The sequence below is a fragment of the Hemitrygon akajei genome, chromosome 18, assembly GCF_048418815.1.
Source record: "Hemitrygon akajei chromosome 18, sHemAka1.3, whole genome shotgun sequence".
Lineage (NCBI taxonomy): Eukaryota > Metazoa > Chordata > Chondrichthyes > Myliobatiformes > Dasyatidae > Hemitrygon > Hemitrygon akajei.
In genome coordinates, this window is record NC_133141.1 from 80,281,454 (window position 1) to 80,299,897 (window position 18,444).

The 18,444-nt window shown below is 52.8% G+C and overlaps 1 protein-coding gene across 1 annotated transcript; it reads right to left on the minus strand.

The window, feature by feature from the left end:
* Nucleotides 1-461: 461 nt before the first annotated feature.
* On the minus strand, nucleotides 462-9,897 carry LOC140741545 (keratin, type I cytoskeletal 19-like). The gene is made up of 8 exons (XM_073071848.1): nucleotides 9,365-9,897; nucleotides 8,179-8,261; nucleotides 6,279-6,435; nucleotides 6,012-6,173; nucleotides 5,483-5,608; nucleotides 4,660-4,874; nucleotides 3,694-3,761; nucleotides 462-680 (listed from the first exon to the last, which is right to left on the minus strand). The coding sequence occupies exons 1-8, from the start codon at nucleotides 9,839-9,841 to the stop codon at nucleotides 586-588; spliced, it is 1,383 nt and encodes a 460-aa protein (XP_072927949.1). The 5' UTR covers nucleotides 9,842-9,897; the 3' UTR covers nucleotides 462-585.
* Nucleotides 9,898-18,444: the final 8,547 nt, after the last annotated feature.

The window sequence follows — 18,444 nt, forward strand, 5'->3', positions numbered from 1 at the left end:
ATGTCGTTCTCTCTTGTGGGTCTGGAAGAGAGACTTCCGCGGTCTTCCGTCGGGGAGCGGAGAGAGAGAGGACGCGAATGGAGAGAGTCGGAAGACCATCGGACGCAGCGGACTGAGGAGCGAGGGGAACATTTGGGGGGGGCAGGTGAGGGGATCTTTTTCACTCCAGACCAGGGTGGGGGTGGGGGGGTTGGGTGGTGAGAGTGTGGAAGGAGCTGCCCGGCTCAAGTGGCGGATGAAGGTTCGATTGTAACGGTTAAGAGGAGTTTGGATGGGTGCGTGGATGGGAGGGATATGGAGGGCTGGTACAGTTCAATGGGACTGGGCAGATTAATACTCTGGGAGGAACTAGATGGGCTGAAGGGACTGTTTCTGTGTTCAGTGACTATGTAACCTCACAAGGTTTCAGCCGAGAGACGGGGTCAATGGTCGTTTGAAAGCAGTACAGAACAGACACCTCATGTTGGCGGGTTCTCAAAGCCTTTATTCACCTCTCAGAGACACAGAAAGCAGAATAATCACTGGATATCTTTTGTTAAATCGTGCACGAAGGTCCCCCCGCTGATTCCCAAGGCCCTGTCTTGATTAGCTGTGCTCCTCCATATGAGAAGACACTACCTTTCCGTCCACCACCTTCTCCACGACGGTGATCGTCTTGGTCTTGGTCGAAACAACGGGCTCTGAAATGAAAATAGTCAGTCAGAGATTTCATTGGACGGTCGACTGATACAGTCACCAATCAGCAGTCACAAGACCATAAGACATAGGAGCAGATCTGGGCCATTCGGCCCATCAAGTCTGCTCTGCCATTCCATCATGGCTGATTTACTATCCCTCCCAAACCCATTCTCCTGCCTTCTCCCCGTAACCTTTGAAGCCCCGACCAATGGAGGATCTATCAGCCTCCACTTTCACGAAATATTGCAGGGTGAACCTGTGGAATTCATTGCCACAGATGGCTGTGGAGGTCATGATATAAGGGTATGCTTAAAGCCGAAACAATGCGCCTTATTCTGTTTGAATGATTTATGCCCTTAAATGTACCAAATGGCTCAGCCGCTGCAGTTGTCTGGTCCTAGGCTCCCCCACTATCGGAAACATCCTCTCCACATCCACTCTATCTGTGTCCTCTGATCCTAGACTCCCCCACTATCGGAAACATCCTCTCCACATCCACTCTATCTGTGTTCTCTGGTCCTAGGCTCCCCCACTATCGGAAACATCCTCTCCACATCCACTCTATCTGTGTCCTCTGGTCCTAGACTCCCCCAATATAGGAAACATCCTCTCCACATCCACTCTATCTGTGTCCTCTGGTCCTAGACTCCCCCACTATAGGAAACATCCTCTCCACATCCACTCTATCTATGTCCTCTGGTCCGAGACTCCCCCACTATAGGGAACACCCTCTCCACATCCACTCTATCTGTGTCCTCTGGTCCTAGACTCCCCCACTATAGGAAACATCCTCTCCACATCCACTCTATCTGTGTCCTCTGGTCCTAGGCTCCCCCACTATTGGAAACATCTTCTCCACATCCACTCTATCTGTGTCCTCTGGTCCTAGACTCCACCACTATAGGAAACATCCTCTCCACATCCACTCTATCTGTGTCCTCTGGTCCTAGACTCCCCCACTATAGGAAACATCCTCTCCACATCCACTCTATCTGTGTCCTCTGGTCCTAGACTCCCCCACTATAGGAAACATCCTCTCCACATCCACTCTATCTGTGTCCTCTGGTCCTAGACTCCCCCCACTGTAGGAAACATCCTCTCCACATCCACTCTATCTGTGTCCTCTGGTCCTAGACTCCCCCCACTGTAGGAAACATCCTCTCCACATCCACTCTATCTGTGTCCTCTGGTCCTAGACTCCCCCACTATAGGAACATCCTATTCATGTGCACCCTATCTTGTCCTTTCATTATTTGGTAATGTCAATGAGATCTCCCCTAATTCTTCTAAACTCCAGCTAATTCAGGCTCAGAGGCATCAAACACTCTCCATTAATTCACACTTTCATTCTGGGGATCATTCTTGCGATCCCCTGCAATGCCAACACATCCGTTCTTAGACATCAGACCCAGAGCTGCTGACCATATCTGGAGTACGGTCCGACCAATCCCCTATGAAAGACGATCTGTTCCACCCAACACTTCTCAAGTGGAACCGGTCACCTCATGAGCTCAGGGATGACAAACGTTCCAGCCCCTCATTCCCTGTCCAAAGTGTCCATGGTCCGGAGTATTCTGAGATCCAGTCCAGAATGTTCAGCACTGATTTGACACCCACCTTTCAGTGATGTGTGTACAAGGACACACTTAAGCTTGTTAAAGCTGGGGGTGGTAATGGGGACAAGTTCCCACTTCCTATTAATTGCTAGCAACGGTGTGCGTCTCAAATAGCCTCTGATAACCAAGTCCCGCTACTGAGCCCAGTGGAACAGTTTCTACTGACAGGAGAAGGGGCAAAAGCGGGTCACTGGCGCCATTAAAACCAGTCGCTCTGGGCCGACGGGGCACAGCACCCGTGGTTGTCTGCGCAACTGGAAGGAAATCTCTGATCTCAAACCTCCTGCTGCCTTATGGCTACACCCACTCATGGGGAAGGCTTCCGGAGTAAACCCCTTGGGAACGTCACAGCTATATAGGACCCTGGTCAGACCCCACTTGGAGTACTGTGCTCAGTTCTGGTCGCCTCACTGCAGGAAGGATGTGGAAGCCATAGAAAGGGTGCAGAGGAGATTTACAAGGACGTTGACTGGATTGGGGAGCATGCCTTATGAGAACAGGTTGAGTGAACTCGGCCTTTTCTACTCGGAGGACGAGAGGTGACCTGATAGAGGTGTACAGGATGATGAGAGGCATTGATCGTGTGGATAGTCAGAGGCTTTTTCCCAGGGCGAAGTGGCTAACACGAGAGGGCACAGTTTTAAGGTGCTGGGGGGTACGTACAGTGGAGATATCAGGGGTAAGTTTATTATGCAGAGAGTGGTGAGTGCGTGGAATGGGCTGCCGGCAACTGTGGTGGAGGCGGATACGATAGGGTCTTTCAAGAGACTCCTGGATAGGTACCTGGAGCTCAGAAAAATAGAGGGCTATGGGTAACCCTCGGTAATTCCTGAGGTAAGAACATGTTTGGCACAGCTTTGTGGGCTGGAGGGCCTGTATTGTGCTGTGGGTTTTCAATGTTCCTATGGTTTTAAAATTCAGGAGCGGGGGTCCACAAGGCATTCCTACGTTGGGTTCAGTGCCGACTGGCAGCTCCTGGGCCTTAGATGACACTCCATCTTCAGCAACGCAGACGGAATTCTGGAGAGACCCAGCGAGTCCCGATGTTGGGCTTCAGCCCAGATTCAGAATCAGGTTGAATATCTCCGGTGAAGATATTGCCGTGAAGTCTCTTGTTCTGCAGCAGATGAACAAGCAGTATACCACAGACCAACAATTACAATATGAAACATATCAATAAAATTAAATTAGTGTGAGCGGGGAGAAAATGGCGAGGTAGCGTACAAGGGTTCATTGTCCATTCGGACATCCGATGACGGAGGGGAAGCTGAAACAACGACTGTTTATTCCTCACCACGGACGCTGCCTGACCTGCTGAGCTCCAACAGCATTCTGAGCGCTTTACCAAACCTTCTCAGCCCGACTGCATCGCGCACCCATGATAAAACGGACTACTCACGTCTTTCCTCCCTGACCACCGTCTTCGTAACAGTTGATGAGCTTGACGCCTGGCCAGAAGACTTGCTCCTGAAAAACAAAAGGGTCAGAGTGTGACCTTGCACTGCGGGATCGGCTGGGGGTGGGAGGAGGTAGCAACTTCCTGTGAAGTTGGGGGGGGGGGGGTTGTCAGAGGTCTCAGCAACTCATGTTCTCGGTATTAATTTACCTTTTCTAAACATTTGCACGGTTCGCCCTCTTTTGTATATTGTACATTTTTAAATCAGTCTTTGTGACGTACAGCTTTTCATCTATTTGATTGTATTATATCAGTTTCCTGTTAACAACCGAGACACTACTCAGGGTAGAAGTTGTAACATGAGGGGTCCACTTTTAAGGGGAGGAAAGTATGGGAGGGTTGTCAGAGGTAGGGTTTCTTTTTGACTGAGTGGTAGGCGTTTGGAGCGCCCTACAGCGGTGGAAGGAGAGGCATATACATTTAGGGCACTGAAGAATCTCAAAGACACCCCAATACCCAGAGCCTGGACTGACACCATCTTACTGCCCTCTACTGTGCCTGGTGTCTTGTTTATTATTTATTGTCATGCCTGCACTGTTTTGTGCACTTTATGCAGTCCTGGGTAGGTCTATAGTCCAGTGTAGTTTATTTCTGTGTTGTTTTTACGTAGTTCAGTCTGGTTTTTGCATTGTTTCATGTTGCACCATGGTCCTGAAAATCGTTGTCTGGTTTTTACTGTGTACTGTACCAGCAGTTATGGTCAAAAGACAATAAAAAGTGACGTGATTTTACTTGAAGATAAGCACAGAGATGATAGGAAAATGGAGGCTATGTAGGAGGGAAGGTTTGGACTGATCTTACAGAGGGTTAGAATCCTGGCAGGACTTTGTGGGCCGAAGGGCCTGTACTGTTCTACGTTCTATGACTGGGTTGTATTCAGGTTCGAGTGTCGTCTGGCCAGTTGCTTACCCGATGCCGCCCAGCAGCCGGCGATAGGTCTCAATTTCCACCTCCAGCCTGCTCTTTATGTTCAGGAGCTGCTGGTACTCCGCGCTCATTGACATGAGTTTGGTACGGATGCCCCCCAGCTCCGCTTCCAGCCCGTTGATGGTCATCTGCAGCTTGTCCCTCTCTCCGCCGAAGCGCATATCAACCTCGTCCAGGTTCCTCTCCAGAGAGGCGATCTGCGGGCAAGGAGCGGACGGTGAGGGGGGGTTGGGGTTTCCAGTGACCGGGCCGCGCTCTCCCCAGCTGCCGTCCTTCGACAGACGCGCGGCAGATCGCAGCCTAACACGCTGCCTCACCGCTGGGTACGGGAATGACCGGGAAGCGCACAGGAAGACTCCACAATGGGGTCTGTCATGGGTCGTCAAAATTACCCGACACTGCACCGGCCCCAGCCTACCCGCCATCCACATACAGAAAGGGTCTGGAAAAAGTGGCCGGTAACACCATGATGGATCCCACCCACCGTGCTCACGGACTGTCTGTCCCACTCCCATCGGGGAGGAGGTTTCGCCAGTGCCACCAGACTCAAAACGGACTGGTGCAGGAAATGCTCCGTGGTCCCACAGCAAGTCGTCACAACTGCCCAACACATCACCGGCATCAGCCTACCCATTGGTAGGGGGGGGGAGGGGGGAAGGGGTTTGTTCACCAGGGTCCGTCCGACGACTGAGTCGGTCTCAGGGACTACACGTTACACTATGGGAATAATCAATCAATCAGTAGCCGGGTGGCCCCCTCTCCTCCCCCTCCTCCCACGGTCAGCCCAGCCCGACGGGTCACTCACAATACTCTGCAGTGTGCTCAGCTCGGTTTCCAGCCCCTGACAGCTGCGCCTCAGCTCAGTGAGCTTGGATTTCTCCCCGTCGATGGCACCCGCGTTGACGGTCATCTCTTGTTGCTTGGTCACAATCTGAAACAGTTCAATGTTCGGTGTAAATTTCATGCAGAGATCGGGATGGAAGGACACCGTGACGGTGGAGAAGGCGCTATTACATCATATGAGGTGGGGCGGGGGGCCAGGGGACGTCAGACTGGGGAGTTCAATTCCAACGGTGCCTCTAAGGCGTCTGCTCGTCCTGCCCAAGATCTCTGACTTCTCCGGTTCCCTCCCGTATCCCGAAGACAGGCCTGCGGAGAGGAAAATGGGATCGGCCATGGTGAATTGGGAGAGCAGACACGCCATGGGCCGAATGGCCTGTTTCTGACGCCTGTGTTCACCTGGACTCGGGAACAGGTGGGTCGCTCGGCCGTGAGTCTCGACGGGGCCGGCGGGGCCTGTTCTGAATGGAATCTCGGAATAAGTATCCACTTACCTCCTGTTTGTACCATTCGTCGGTCTCTATCTTGTGCTGGTTGACCATGGCTTCATGTTTCGCCCGAATGTCTCCCAGAATCTTGAGCAAGTCCGCGGAGTCTTCATCTTTGACATCGACAGACACGTTCCCAGACATCTGAGACCTCAGGCTCCTGAGTTCCTGCAGGAAGGGAAAAAAAACTCAGCGATGTCAGCCTCCGACTCCCAGCAGTGACACGGAACAGAGACAACTCACAATGTTCGGGCGGTGACGCCCATAGCTTACATCTTCATGGTTTTTCCTGATGTAAATAAGCTCCTCTTTCAGGTTCTCGATATCTGTCTCCAGCTGACTCCTCTCGAGGGTCAGGTTGTCCAACATCATGCGCAGACCGTTGATATCGTTCTCAACGGACATCCTGATGGTCAACTCAGTTTCAAACCTATCGAGATGGGGAGAGAGCAGGAGATTCTGGTCATCGGTGGCCAGGGCTGAAGTCGTAAGGCATTTCCTGCCCCCAAAGTGTACAAGATATCTGAACCTGTACTCACTGGAATTCAGAAGAATGAGGGCTGATCTCAATAAAACACAACGAACGGTGAAAGAATGTGGAAAGGATGTTTCCTATAGTGGGGGAGTCTAGGACCAGAGGGCACAGATAGAGTGGATGTGGAGAGGATGTTTCCTATAGTGGGCAGTCTAGGACCAGAGGACACAGATAGAGTGGATGTGGAGAGGATGTTTCCTATAGTGGGAGAGTCTAGGACCAGAGGGCACAGATAGAGTGGATGTAGAGAGGATGTTTCCTATAGTGGGGGAGTCTAGGACCAGAGGACACAGACAGAGTGGACGTGGAGAGGACGTTTCCTATAGTGGGGGAGTCTAGGATCAGAGGGCACAGATAGAGTGGATTTGGAGAGGATGTTTCCTATAGTGGGCAGTCTAGGACCAGAGGACACAGATAGAGTGGATGTGGAGAGGACGTTTCCTATAGTGGGGGAGTTTAGGATCAGAGGGCACAGATAGAGTGGATGTGGAGAGGATGTTTCCTATAGTGGGCAGTCTAGGACCAGAGGACACAGATAGAGTGGATGTGGAGAGGATGTTTCCTATAGTGGGGGAGTCTACGTCCAGAGGACACAGATAGAGTGGATGTGGAGTGGATGTTTCCTATAGTGCGAGAGTCTGGGGCCAGAGGACACAGAGTGGATATAGAGAGGATGTTTCCTGTAGTGCGGCAATCAAGGACAAGAGGACATAGAGAGTATGTAGAGATGATGTTTCTTGTAGTGTGGGAATCTAGGACCAGAGGGCACGGGTTAAGAACAGAGGAATGTCCTTCTAGATGGGAGATGAAACCCCATTGACTATCTGGTTCTCCACCCCTGCAGTTGAGTGAAGAACGAACATTTGCCCCAGAAGACCTGACAGTGAACCATTAAAAATATGGGATCCAATCGGGGACAGGGCTAGAAACCAAGTCGGAGTTTTGAGAGGAGATTAACTCCTGTTAACTCATTACAGGCTGCACTCCAGCATTCGCTGCATACCATGATAGAGATCAAGGAAAATGTTAAAATCTGGAGACAAAAAAAAAACACAAGATGCTGGTCGAGCAGCATCTGTGGAGGGAGAGACAGTCAACCCTATATGTTGACAGTAGTCTATGTCATTTTTATCCACACAACACACTCTGCAGATGTTGGAATTCCAGAGCAAAACACACACACACACACACACACACACACACACACACACACACACACACACACACACACACACACACACACACACACACACACACACACACACACACACACACACACACACACACACACACACAGTGTTTCACATGCAAAGTTTGTTCGGATACCAGTGTCACTGTATTTGTATTTGACTTTCTGAAAAACATTAGACTTTTTAATAATATTCGAGTTTTTGCGGGGGTGGGGGAGAACACGGTGAGTCCATTTCCTGTTTCTTTGCCCCATGCTCCAGCCCAGCAGGTGGCGGTAATGGACCTCCTGCTGGTCTGCCAGTCGCCGTTAAAATTCCCGAGAAGCAGACGACGACCTGGAGGACTAATTCGGTCCATTGTCCTCCCTCCAGTGGAAGAGGGAGGGGCGGAGGAGGCGGACCCGGTCAGTTGGACCTCAATACTCGCATCGGCCGGCTGGGTACTAACTTGGTCTTGAAGTCTTCGGCCGCCAGTTTGGAGTTGTCCACCTGGAGCATGATTCCGGAGTTGGTGAGGATCAATTCGTTGATCTGTGGGAGACAGGCGGTGAACATGGACTGGGTGGAGCAAGGGTGCGTGGGGAAACACAGGCGCACTGTCCCGCTCGCTTTCGGTGTCCAAGGTTAAACCCTGACACTCAATTACTACCTCTCTCCTCCCAGCCCCCACCTACCTCAGGGCTACGTCTTCCTCCACCAACCCCTCACTCCTCCACCCTGCCGTTACCCGCGCCCTTTCCACCTGCCCCTCCGCCCTCCTCTCTTCTCCACACTGCCCTTCCCTCCACCCTCTACACACGACAGCCCTTCCCTCTGCCCTCTGCACCAGCCGCTCTCTCCGCCACCGTCCGTTCCCTCTGACCTCTCCACCAGCCCCTCTCTCCTCCATCCTGCCCCCCGCCCCACCCCCGACACCCTGGTGTTGGTCAAATCCGCAAATGGCGCGTCTCGATGGCCGAGTGAGAAACAGAGTCAATCTTTAACCCCTGCCCCGGCCTTCCCCCATTCTCCACCAGCCTTCCCTCGCACCTAACCTTCTCCCCTCTGCAGAGGGCACAGCCTCACAACAAAGGGACGGCCACTTAGGACGGAGACGAGGCTGACGGCTGAGGCGGCGGCGGTCAGGTTGGGTACCCACGAACGGGAGGATCTCATGGGCGGCGAGGCGCCTCTTCCCTCCGCTCGCCCGTGGGTCACCCTTGGGCAGGGTTCTTAACCCGCCTTCCCCTCTACCCACCCCACCAACACTGACCGTGCTCACGGGAAGCCATGGGGCAGGTGGTGGACGGTCCTATGAGCAGCCGGTGCGGATCACTACTCCTGGTGATGTGACCACTGACACCAGGCAGACACTCTCTGAACGGTATTGATAATTGTTGGGGGGGGGGGCACTCGTCGTGCAAAGACATCTCCCGGGGGGTTCAATGGCCTCTGTAACTTTGCAAAGGTGCATTTGGAAGGGGCAATAGATTAGCCAGACTGGAATGGTGGAACACACTCGATCGGCTGAATGGCCTCTTTCTACCCCCAATGTCCAATGGCCATCATCCTCTCACCCTGAGCATCTTCCCCCCCCCCCACACACACACACGCCCTGGGGAGGAGGTGTCAGCTGTTTATTCCCGGGCTCTTACCTGGTCGCGGAGGTTGTTGATGGTGGCCCAGTACTCGCTGTAGTCGCGGTTGGCGGGACCGGCCTGTTGGTAGTACTCCCGGATCTGAAGCTCCAGCTCGGCGTTGGACTTCTCCAGGGAGCGCACCTTCTCCAGGTACGCCGCCAGCCGGTCGTTCAGCGACTGCATGGTCTCTTTCTCGTTGGTCAAGGCGGAGGAGGAGGAGGAGGAGGAGGACATACTGAAGCCTCCCCCGCCGCCGAACCCGCCGCCGAACCCGCCGCTGAACCCGCCGCCGAATGCGGACATCAGGCCGGAGCTCATTCCCAGGCCGGCGCCCAGGGACGAGCCCATGCCGTAGCTGGAGACTCGACTGCTGGACATGCGGCCCTGGCCGACGCCGGACATACTGCTTCCACGCATGCGTGAGGGGGTCCCGGTCAAGCTCCGGGATCCCAGGGTCTGACGCGAGGTGCTGCTGGTGAAGCTGGATTGCATCTTGTTCCTCAGCCTGCACGAAGGCAATGGTGTGCCGGCACCTGCTCCTCGCCTCTTTATATCCTCATCCCGAGCCGGGCCACCGCCCAGAGAAAAGAATGCGCTGGGCGTGGAGCCTGGGGCTCTTTGGAGGGTCTCGAGTTACGGCGGACACACCCAGAGTCCGAAACACACGACCCCGCCGCCTCCCACGGCCGCGGAGCAGGTCTGATTCATTCTGGAGCAGAGAGAGAGAGAGAAAAAAGTTTCTCCAAGTTTAACTGTTCAAGTGCAAGTTTAATTTTCGGTGGAAATGCCGGTGAAAGTGCCAGTCACAGCGGGGAAAGGCGCCTTCATTTTCAGCCCCTGGTAGTCAGTCAGTCGGATGTGTTGGATTTCAAAGAGAGATTTCAGACGGTCAGTGGGATTCCAACGGTGGGTGCGTCGGGGTGGGGTGTGGGGACCACTGTGGGGTCTTCCGCTTCTAGAGAGTGAGTGGCCGAATTGAGTGGGGAAGACCCCCTCCCAAGGATTGCCGTGGTGCGCCACCCCACGGGGGTCACCTGAATGGCAACAGGCCTCCGGGCTTTAAATAATCCCATTCATTCAACACGACATTCAACAGTGAGATCCCGGCGGTGAGGGAGGTGGGTCTTCAGCGAGCTGTGGAGAGGGGGTGGAGGGTTGGGGGGGGGGTGAACGAAGGAGGAATGGCATGGCGAGGCACTGAAGATGTCACGGTCACGCACCGCAGGGCTCGGTTCGTGACGGCGACTCGGAGCGCTGGACCCGGACTGGCCGAGGTCGAGAGCGGTGGGATTGTCCCAGCGCGGCGGCCTTTTCATCCACTTTTAAAAACTCCCCCGCACAGATTTCACACTGTCAGTGGATTCTTCACAAAGCCAGCAGAATACTACTTAACGCGATCAGTGTGAATGTTAGATGCAGAAGGTGTATTCTTGTCCTGGTGAGGAGTCTCAGCCCGAAACGGCGTCAGTTTATTCCCCTCCATAGAGGCTGCCTGCCCTGCTGAGTTCCTCCAGCATTGTGTGTGTGTGTGTGTGTGTGTGTGTGTGTGTGTGTGTGTGTGTGTGTGTGTGTGTGTGTGTGTGTGTGTGTGTGTGGATCTGTGTGTGTGTGTCTGTGTGTGTGGATCTGTGTGTGTCTGTGTGTGTGTGGATCTGTGTGTGTGTGTGTGTGTGTGTGTGTGTGTGTGTGTGTGTGGATCTGTGTGTGTGTGTGTGTGTGTGTGTGTGTGTGTGTGTGTGTGTGTGTGTGTGTGTGTGTCTGTGTGTGTGTGTGTGTGTGTGTGTGTGTGTGTGTGTGTGTGTTATTCCCGTAAAGTTTCAAATGACGAATAAAGTGTACTTTAATTTAAAAATATTTTGGGGATGTGACAGCGTCGGGGGGTCAGGGATGGGAACGGACACGAACCAGCGCTGAAAGGGCCGAAGGCTTCCCCAGGCAGAGACCCGGTGTGGCTGTGGGGGAGGGACAGGGTGTGGGGCGTCGCCCCTCCCGTCCCGTCGATAATGGATGTCCGGTCAGTTGTTAATTTCAAAACGTGTCATCGGCACATTCCGTTGAGGGGAGACGGGAGGAGATCTCTCGGGCAGTTCGTTACTTTAAGGGGGTTATAGCCGGGGGTGGGAGTGCGGGCATGCTCCCATTACCGATTAAATGCCCCCAATGGCGTGCGTCTCAAACAGCCTCTGACAACCAAGTCCAGCTCCCGGCCTTCACGTGTGGTTTAGCTACTAAGCCCGGCGGAGCCGTGGCTACTGACAGGAGAAGGGGGCAAAGGGGGGTTACTGGCGCCTTAAAACCAGTCGCTCCGGGCAGATGGGGCTCGTCAGCCGCGGTTGGCAGCTCAGTTAGGAGAAGGAAAACTGATCTCAGAACTCCCGCTGCCTTGCGGCTGAACCCACCCGTGGGGAGGGCTTCGGGAGTGAACCCTTGAGGGGAAAAATCCGGAGCTGGAGTCCCTAAGGCTATCCTCCGCTGACGGGCAACCCCTGCGATGCCGCGGTGTGAAGGCTGTATCGGTCTCGGCCGTTCCTGCGTGGATAGGGGGAGCTCGCCGCACAGGCAACAGCTTGTTCTCCGTATCGATGAGCCCTGGCTCGCGTACTGGCGTGTTACGCGGACAGCCGGGGACGCAACGTTCATGGTCAACTCCGCCCCACAGTTCTTCTGAGAATGGGTGCTCCGTCAACCCGAGCTACGGTTAATAGTAGTAACCCCCCTCCCCACACACACACACAGCACTCTGGTGGCGGGGGTGGGGGGGGGGAATTCACAGGGAGACCAACACATAATGCTCCACAGCCCCCGCCGCTGCCACAGCGCCCCGATCTGCACGAACCACAAGTACCAATGCCTCCAGCAATAATGATATTGCTTTTGACAAAGACAAATTGCAAAAAAAAAACTCATTCAGTTTTAGAGTCAGAGTTCTACAAATTATATTGTGACCTATCATTTAATACAGATAGGACAATCTATAATAACCGTCCAGATATAATATTTCAGGATAAACAAGCAAGAATAACTAATCTAATAGATATCGCCATTCCAGGCACACACAAAGTACAGAAATCAGTAAGTGAAAAACACCAGCAATATACTGAATTAAAAGAGGAAATTGAAAGACGATGGAATATGAACAGGGTGTACATTGTCCCAGTAGTAATATCTACAACTGCTATCACCCCAAAGTCCCAATGGCATTAAACGGTGAGGGCCACTCAGTGATATCGATGTAAATCTTCAGAAAGCCACAATACTAAACACCTCCAGAATAGCCAGAAAGTTCCTTGCAATTGAGAAATGAGTCTGAGTGGCTGTGCCCCTACCTCAGCTTCTACCAACTTGAGCTGAGAGAAAAATAAAAAGTTATAACAGCGACTTTGTTACAGAGCACTTCGCCAACAGATGATGCAGTTCAACGTGTTTCACAATGGGATAAGGTACAAAGGTCGAATTAAAAGAGAAGAAAGATGTTATCTAAAAACACGGTTAAATAAATCAGAATCAGGTTTATTATCACCGGCATATGTTGTGAAATTTCTTAACTCAGCGGCAGCAGAACGTTGCAGTACGTGATAATATAGAAAAAATTAAGAACCGAATTACAGTGAGTATACAGTCGAATCTCCTTATCTGCGGGGGACTGGCTCCACGACCCATCGCGGATACCAAAATTCGAGGATGCTCAAGTCCCTTATTCAACCTGTCCCAATCTGGTGCACCTTAGGACCCAGCGGAACCCCAGACCTTACTTATCTGGTAATCTGGTGACCTTAGGACCCAGTGGAACCCCAGACCTTACTTAACCTGTCTCAATCCGGTGCACCTTAGGACCCAGCGGAACCCCAGACCTTACTTAACCTGTCTCAATCCGGTGCACCTTAGGACCCAGCAGAACCCCAGACCTTACTTAACCTGTATCAATCAGGTGCACCTTAGGACCCAGCAGAACCCCAGACCTTACTTAACCTGTCTAAATCCGGTGCACCTTAGGACCCAGCGGAACCCCGGACCTTATTTAACCTAGCTCAATGCGGTGCACCTTAGGACCCAGCGGAACCCCAGACCTTACTTAACCTGTCTCAATCCGGTGCAACTTAGGACCCAGCGGAACCCCAGACCTTACTTAGCCTGTCTCAATCAGGTGCACCTTAGGACCCAGCGGAACCCCAGACCTTACTTAACCTGTCTCAAGCCCGGTGCGCCTTAGGACCCAGCGGAACCCCAGACCTTACTTAACCTGTCTCAATCAGGTGCACCTTAGGACCCAGCGGAAACCCAGACCTTACTTAACCTATCACAATCTGGTGCTCCTTAGGACCCAGCGGAACCCCAGACCTTACTTAACCTGTCTCAATCAGGTGCACCTTAGGACCCAGCGGAAACCCAGACCTTACTTAACCTATCACAATCTGGTGCACCTTAGGACCCAGCGGAACCCCAGACCTTACTTAACCTGTCTCAATCAGGTGCAGCTTAGGACCCAGCGGAACCCCAGACCTTACTTAACCTGCTCAATCAGGTGTACCTTAGGACCCAGCGGAACCCCAGACCTTATTTAACCTGGCTCAATGCGGTGCACCTTAGGACCCAGCGGAACCCCAGACCTTACTTAACCTGTCTCAATCCGGTGCAACTTAGGACCCAGCGGAACCCCAGACCTTACTTAGCCTGTCTCAATCAGGTGCACCTTAGGACCCAGCGGAACCCCAGACCTTACTTAACCTGTCTCAAGCCAGGTGCACCTTAGGACCCAGCGGAACCCCAGACCTTACTTAACCTGTCTCAATCAGGTGCACCTTAGGACCCAGCGGAAACCCAGACCTTACTTAACCTATCACAATCTGGTGCACCTTAGGACCCAGCGGAACCCCAGACCTTACTTACCTGGTAATCTGGTGACCTTAAAACCCAGTGGAACCCCAGACCTTATTTAACCTGTCTCAATCTGGTGCATCTTTGGACCCAGCGGAACCCCAGACCTTACTTAACCTGTCTCAATCAGGTGCACCTTAGGACCCAGCGGAACCCCAGACCTTACTTAACCTGCTCAATCAGGTGTACCTTAGGACCCAGCGGAACCCCAGAACTTACTTAACCTGTCTCAATCAGGTGCATCTTAGGACCCAGCGGAACCCCAGACCTTACTTAACCTGTCTCAATCAGGTGTACCTTAGGACCCAGCGGAACCCCAGACCTTACTTAACCTGTCTCATTCAGGTGCACCTTAGGACCCAGTGGAAACCCAGAACTTATTTAACCCGCCTCAATCCGGTGCATGTTAGAACCCAGCAAATCCCCAGACCTTATTTAACCTGTTTCAATCCGGTGCACCTTAGGACCCAGCGGAAACCCAGAACTTATTTAACCCGTCTCAATCTGGTGCACCTTAGGTTCTCACACAGGACCTCAATCAGGCTCTCGATCTCTCTCTCCAGCTGACTCATCTCGAGGGTCAGGTTGTCCAACATCCGCCATCAGCAGCAGCACCTCGCGTCAGACCCTGGGGTCCCCGAGCTTGGCCGGGACCTCCCCAAGCATGCGGGGAAGCAGTATGTCCGGCTTCGGCCAGGGCCGCATGGCCAGCAGTCGAGTCTCCAGCTACGGCATGGGCTCGTCCCTGGGCGCCGGCCTGGGAATGAGCTCCGGCCTGATGTCCGCATCCGGCGGCGGGTTCAGCGGCGGGTTCGGCGGCGCAGGAGGCTTCAGCATGTCCTCCTCCTCCTCCTCCGCCGTGACCAACGAGAAAGAGACCATGCAGTCGCTGAACGACCGGCTGGCGGCGTACCTGGAGAAGGTGCGCTCCCTGGAGAAGTCCAACGCCGAGCTGGAGCTTCAGATCCGGGAGTTTTACCAACAGGCCGGTCCCGCCACCCGCGACTACAGCGAGTACTGGGCCACCATCAACAACCTCCGCGACCAGGTAAGAGCCCGGGAATAAACAGCTGACACCTCCTCCCCAGGGTGTGTCTGTGTGTGTGGGGGTGGGGGGGAGATGGTCAGGGTGGGAGGATGATGGCCATTGGACATTGGGGGTAGAAAGAGGCCATTCAGCCGATCGAGTGTGTTTCGCCATTACAGTCTGGCTAATCTATTGCCCCTTCCAAATGCACCTTTGCAAAGTTACAGAGGCCATTGAACCCTCCGGGAGATGTATTTGCACGACGGGTGCCCCCCCCCCCTCCTCCTGAGCCCTGAGGTAGGTGGGGGCTGGGAGGAGAGAGGTAGTAATTGAGGGTCAGGGTTTAACCTTGGACACCGAAAGCGAGCGGGACAGTGCGCCTGTATTTCCCCACGCACCCTTGCTCCACCCAGTCCATGTTCACCGCCTGTCTCCCACAGATCAACGAATTGATCCTCACCAACTCCGGAATCATGCTCCAGGTGGACAACTCCAAACTGGCGGCGGAAGACTTCAAGACCAAGTTAGTACCGAGCCGGCCGATGCGAGTATTGAGGTCCAACTGACCGGGTCCGCCTCCTCCGCCCCTCCCTCTTCCACTGGAGGGCGGACAATGGACCGAATTAGTCCTCCAGGTCGTCGTCTGCTTCTCGGGAAGTTTAACGGCGACTGGCAGACCAGCAGGAGGTCCATTACCGCCACCTACTGGGCTGGATCATGGGGCAAAGAAACTGGAAATGGACTCACCGTGTTCTCCCCCACCCCCGCAAAAACTCGAATATTATTAAAAAGTCTAATGTTTTTCAGAAAGTCAAATACAAATACAGTGACACTGGTATCCGAACAAACTTTGCATGTGAAACACTGCTAGAGATCTCAATCTAACAATTAGGTGTTTCCTTTGATCCCACCCCCCCATGCGTTCAAGCGATAAATGCCACCGTTTCTTGACAAGTGGACTCGAGTCCACCACATTTCCGTGTGTGAAACCTTTACATCTCTCCCTGGTTTCCCCCGCACCCACATTTCCAATCGGCTGTACAGAGACCCGACTGTCAGAGAATGCATTGAGTTTATAAAGTGATGGAAAATACTAGGCATGAGCACACAAAGACACGCACAGGCGCACAGACAGACAGACACACGCGGTCCCTGTCCTTCCTGGAGGAAATCAGCAGGTCAGTCAGCATCTATGGAGAGAAATCAAAACACTTTATTCCTCTCCGCAGACGCCTCCCGACCTGCTGCGTTCCTCCAGCGTTGTGTGCGTGTGTGTGCGTGTGCGTGTGATTGTGTGTGTGTGTCTGTGTGCGTGTGAATGTGTGTGTGTGTCTGCGTGCGTGTGTGTGTGTGTGATTGTGCGCGTGTGATTGTGTGTGTGTGTGTGTGTGATTGTTTGTGTGTGTGTCTGTGTGCGTCTGTGTGTGTGTGATTGTTTGTGTGTGTGTCTGTGTGCGTGTTGTGTGCGTGTGATTGTGTGTGTGTCTGTGTGCGTGTGTGTGTGATTGAATGTGTGTGATTGTGTGTGTGTGTGTGTGTGTGTGTGTGTGTGTGTGTGTGTGTGTGTGTGATTGTGTGTGTGTGTGTGTGTGTGTGTGTGTGTGTGTGTGTGTGTGTGTGTGTGTGTGTGTGTGTGTGTGTGTGTTTTGCTCTGGAATTCCAACATCTGCAGAGGATGTTGTGTGGATAAAAATGACATAGACTACTGTCAACATTAAGGGTTGACTGTCTCTCGCTCCACAGATGCTGCTCGACCAGCATCTTGTGTTTTTTTTTTGTCTCCAGATTTTAACATCTTCCTTGATCTCTATCATAGTATGCAGCGAATACTGGAGTGCGGCCTGTAATGAGTTAACAGGAGTTAATCTCCTCTCAAAACTCCGACTTGTATTCTAGCCCTGTCCCCGATTGGATCCCATATTTTTAATGGTTCACCGTCAGGTCTTCTGGGACAAATGTTCGTTCTTCATCCAAGTGCAGGGGTGGAGAACCAGATAGTCAATGGGGTTTCATCTCCAATCTAGAAGGACGTTCCTCTGTTCTTAACCCGGACCCTCTGGTCCTAGATTCCCACACTACAAGAAACATCATCTCTACATACTCTCTGCGTCCTCTAGTCCTAGATTGCCGCACTACAGGAAACATCCTCTCTACAACCACTCTATCTGCGTCCTCTGGCCCCAGACTCTCGCACTAAAGGAAACATCCTCTTCACATCCACTCTATCTGTGTCCTCTGGTCCTAGACTCCCCCCACTATAGGTAACATCCTCAGAACATCCACTCTATCTGTGTCCTCTGGTCCTAGACTCCCCCGCTATAGGAAACATCCTCTCCACAACCACTCTATCTGTGTTCTCTGCTCCTAGACACCCCCACTATAGGAAACATCCTCTCCACATCCACTCTATCTGTGTCCTCTGGTCCTAGACTCCCCCGCTATAGGAAACATTCTCTCCACAACCACTCTATCTGTGTCCTCTGGTCCTAGACACCCCCACTATAGGAAACATCCTCTCCACATCCACTCTATCTGTGTCCTCTGGTCCTAGACTCCCCCGCTATAGGAAACATCCTCTCCACAACCACTCTATCTGTGTCCTCTGCTCCTAGACACCCCCACTATAGGAAACATCCTCTCCACATCCACTCTATCTGTGTCCTCTGGTCCTAGACTCCCCCGCTATAGGAAACATCCTCTCCACATCCACTCTATCTGTGTCCTCTGGTCGTAGACTCCCCCACTATAGGAAACATACTCTCCACATCAACTCTATCTGTGTCCTCTGGTCCTAGACTCCCCCAATATAGGAAACATCCTCTCCACATCCACTCTATCTGTGTCCTCTGGTCCTAGACTCCCCCACTATAGGAAACAACCTCTCCACATCCACTCTATCTGTGTCCTCTGGTCCTAGTCTCCCCCACTATAGGAAACATCCTCTCCACATCCACTCTATCTGTGTCCTCTGGTCCTAGACTCCCCCACTATAGGAAACATCCTCTCCACATCCACTCTATCTGTGTCCTCTGGTCCTAGACACCCCACTATAGGAAACATCCTCTCCACATCCACTCTATCTGTGTCCTCTGGTCCCAGACTCCCCCACTATAGGAAACATCCTCTCCACATCCACTCTATCTGTGCCCTCTGGTCCTAGACTCCCCCACTATAGGAAACATCCTCTCCACAT

Excerpts from the sequence above, each read along its gene's own strand:
- LOC140741545 (XM_073071848.1), bottom strand. The coding sequence starts at position 9,841 with ATGCAATCCAGCTTCACCAGCAGCACCTCGCGTCAGACCCTGGGATCC. Across the intron at positions 8,262-9,364 it reads TCAACAACCTCCGCGACCAG|ATCAACGAATTGATCCTCAC; the intron begins GTAAGAGCCCGG and ends TGTCTCCCACAG. Across the intron at positions 6,436-8,178 it reads GCCGAAGACTTCAAGACCAA|GTTTGAAACTGAGTTGACCA; the intron begins GTTAGTACCCAG and ends CCATCTCGATAG.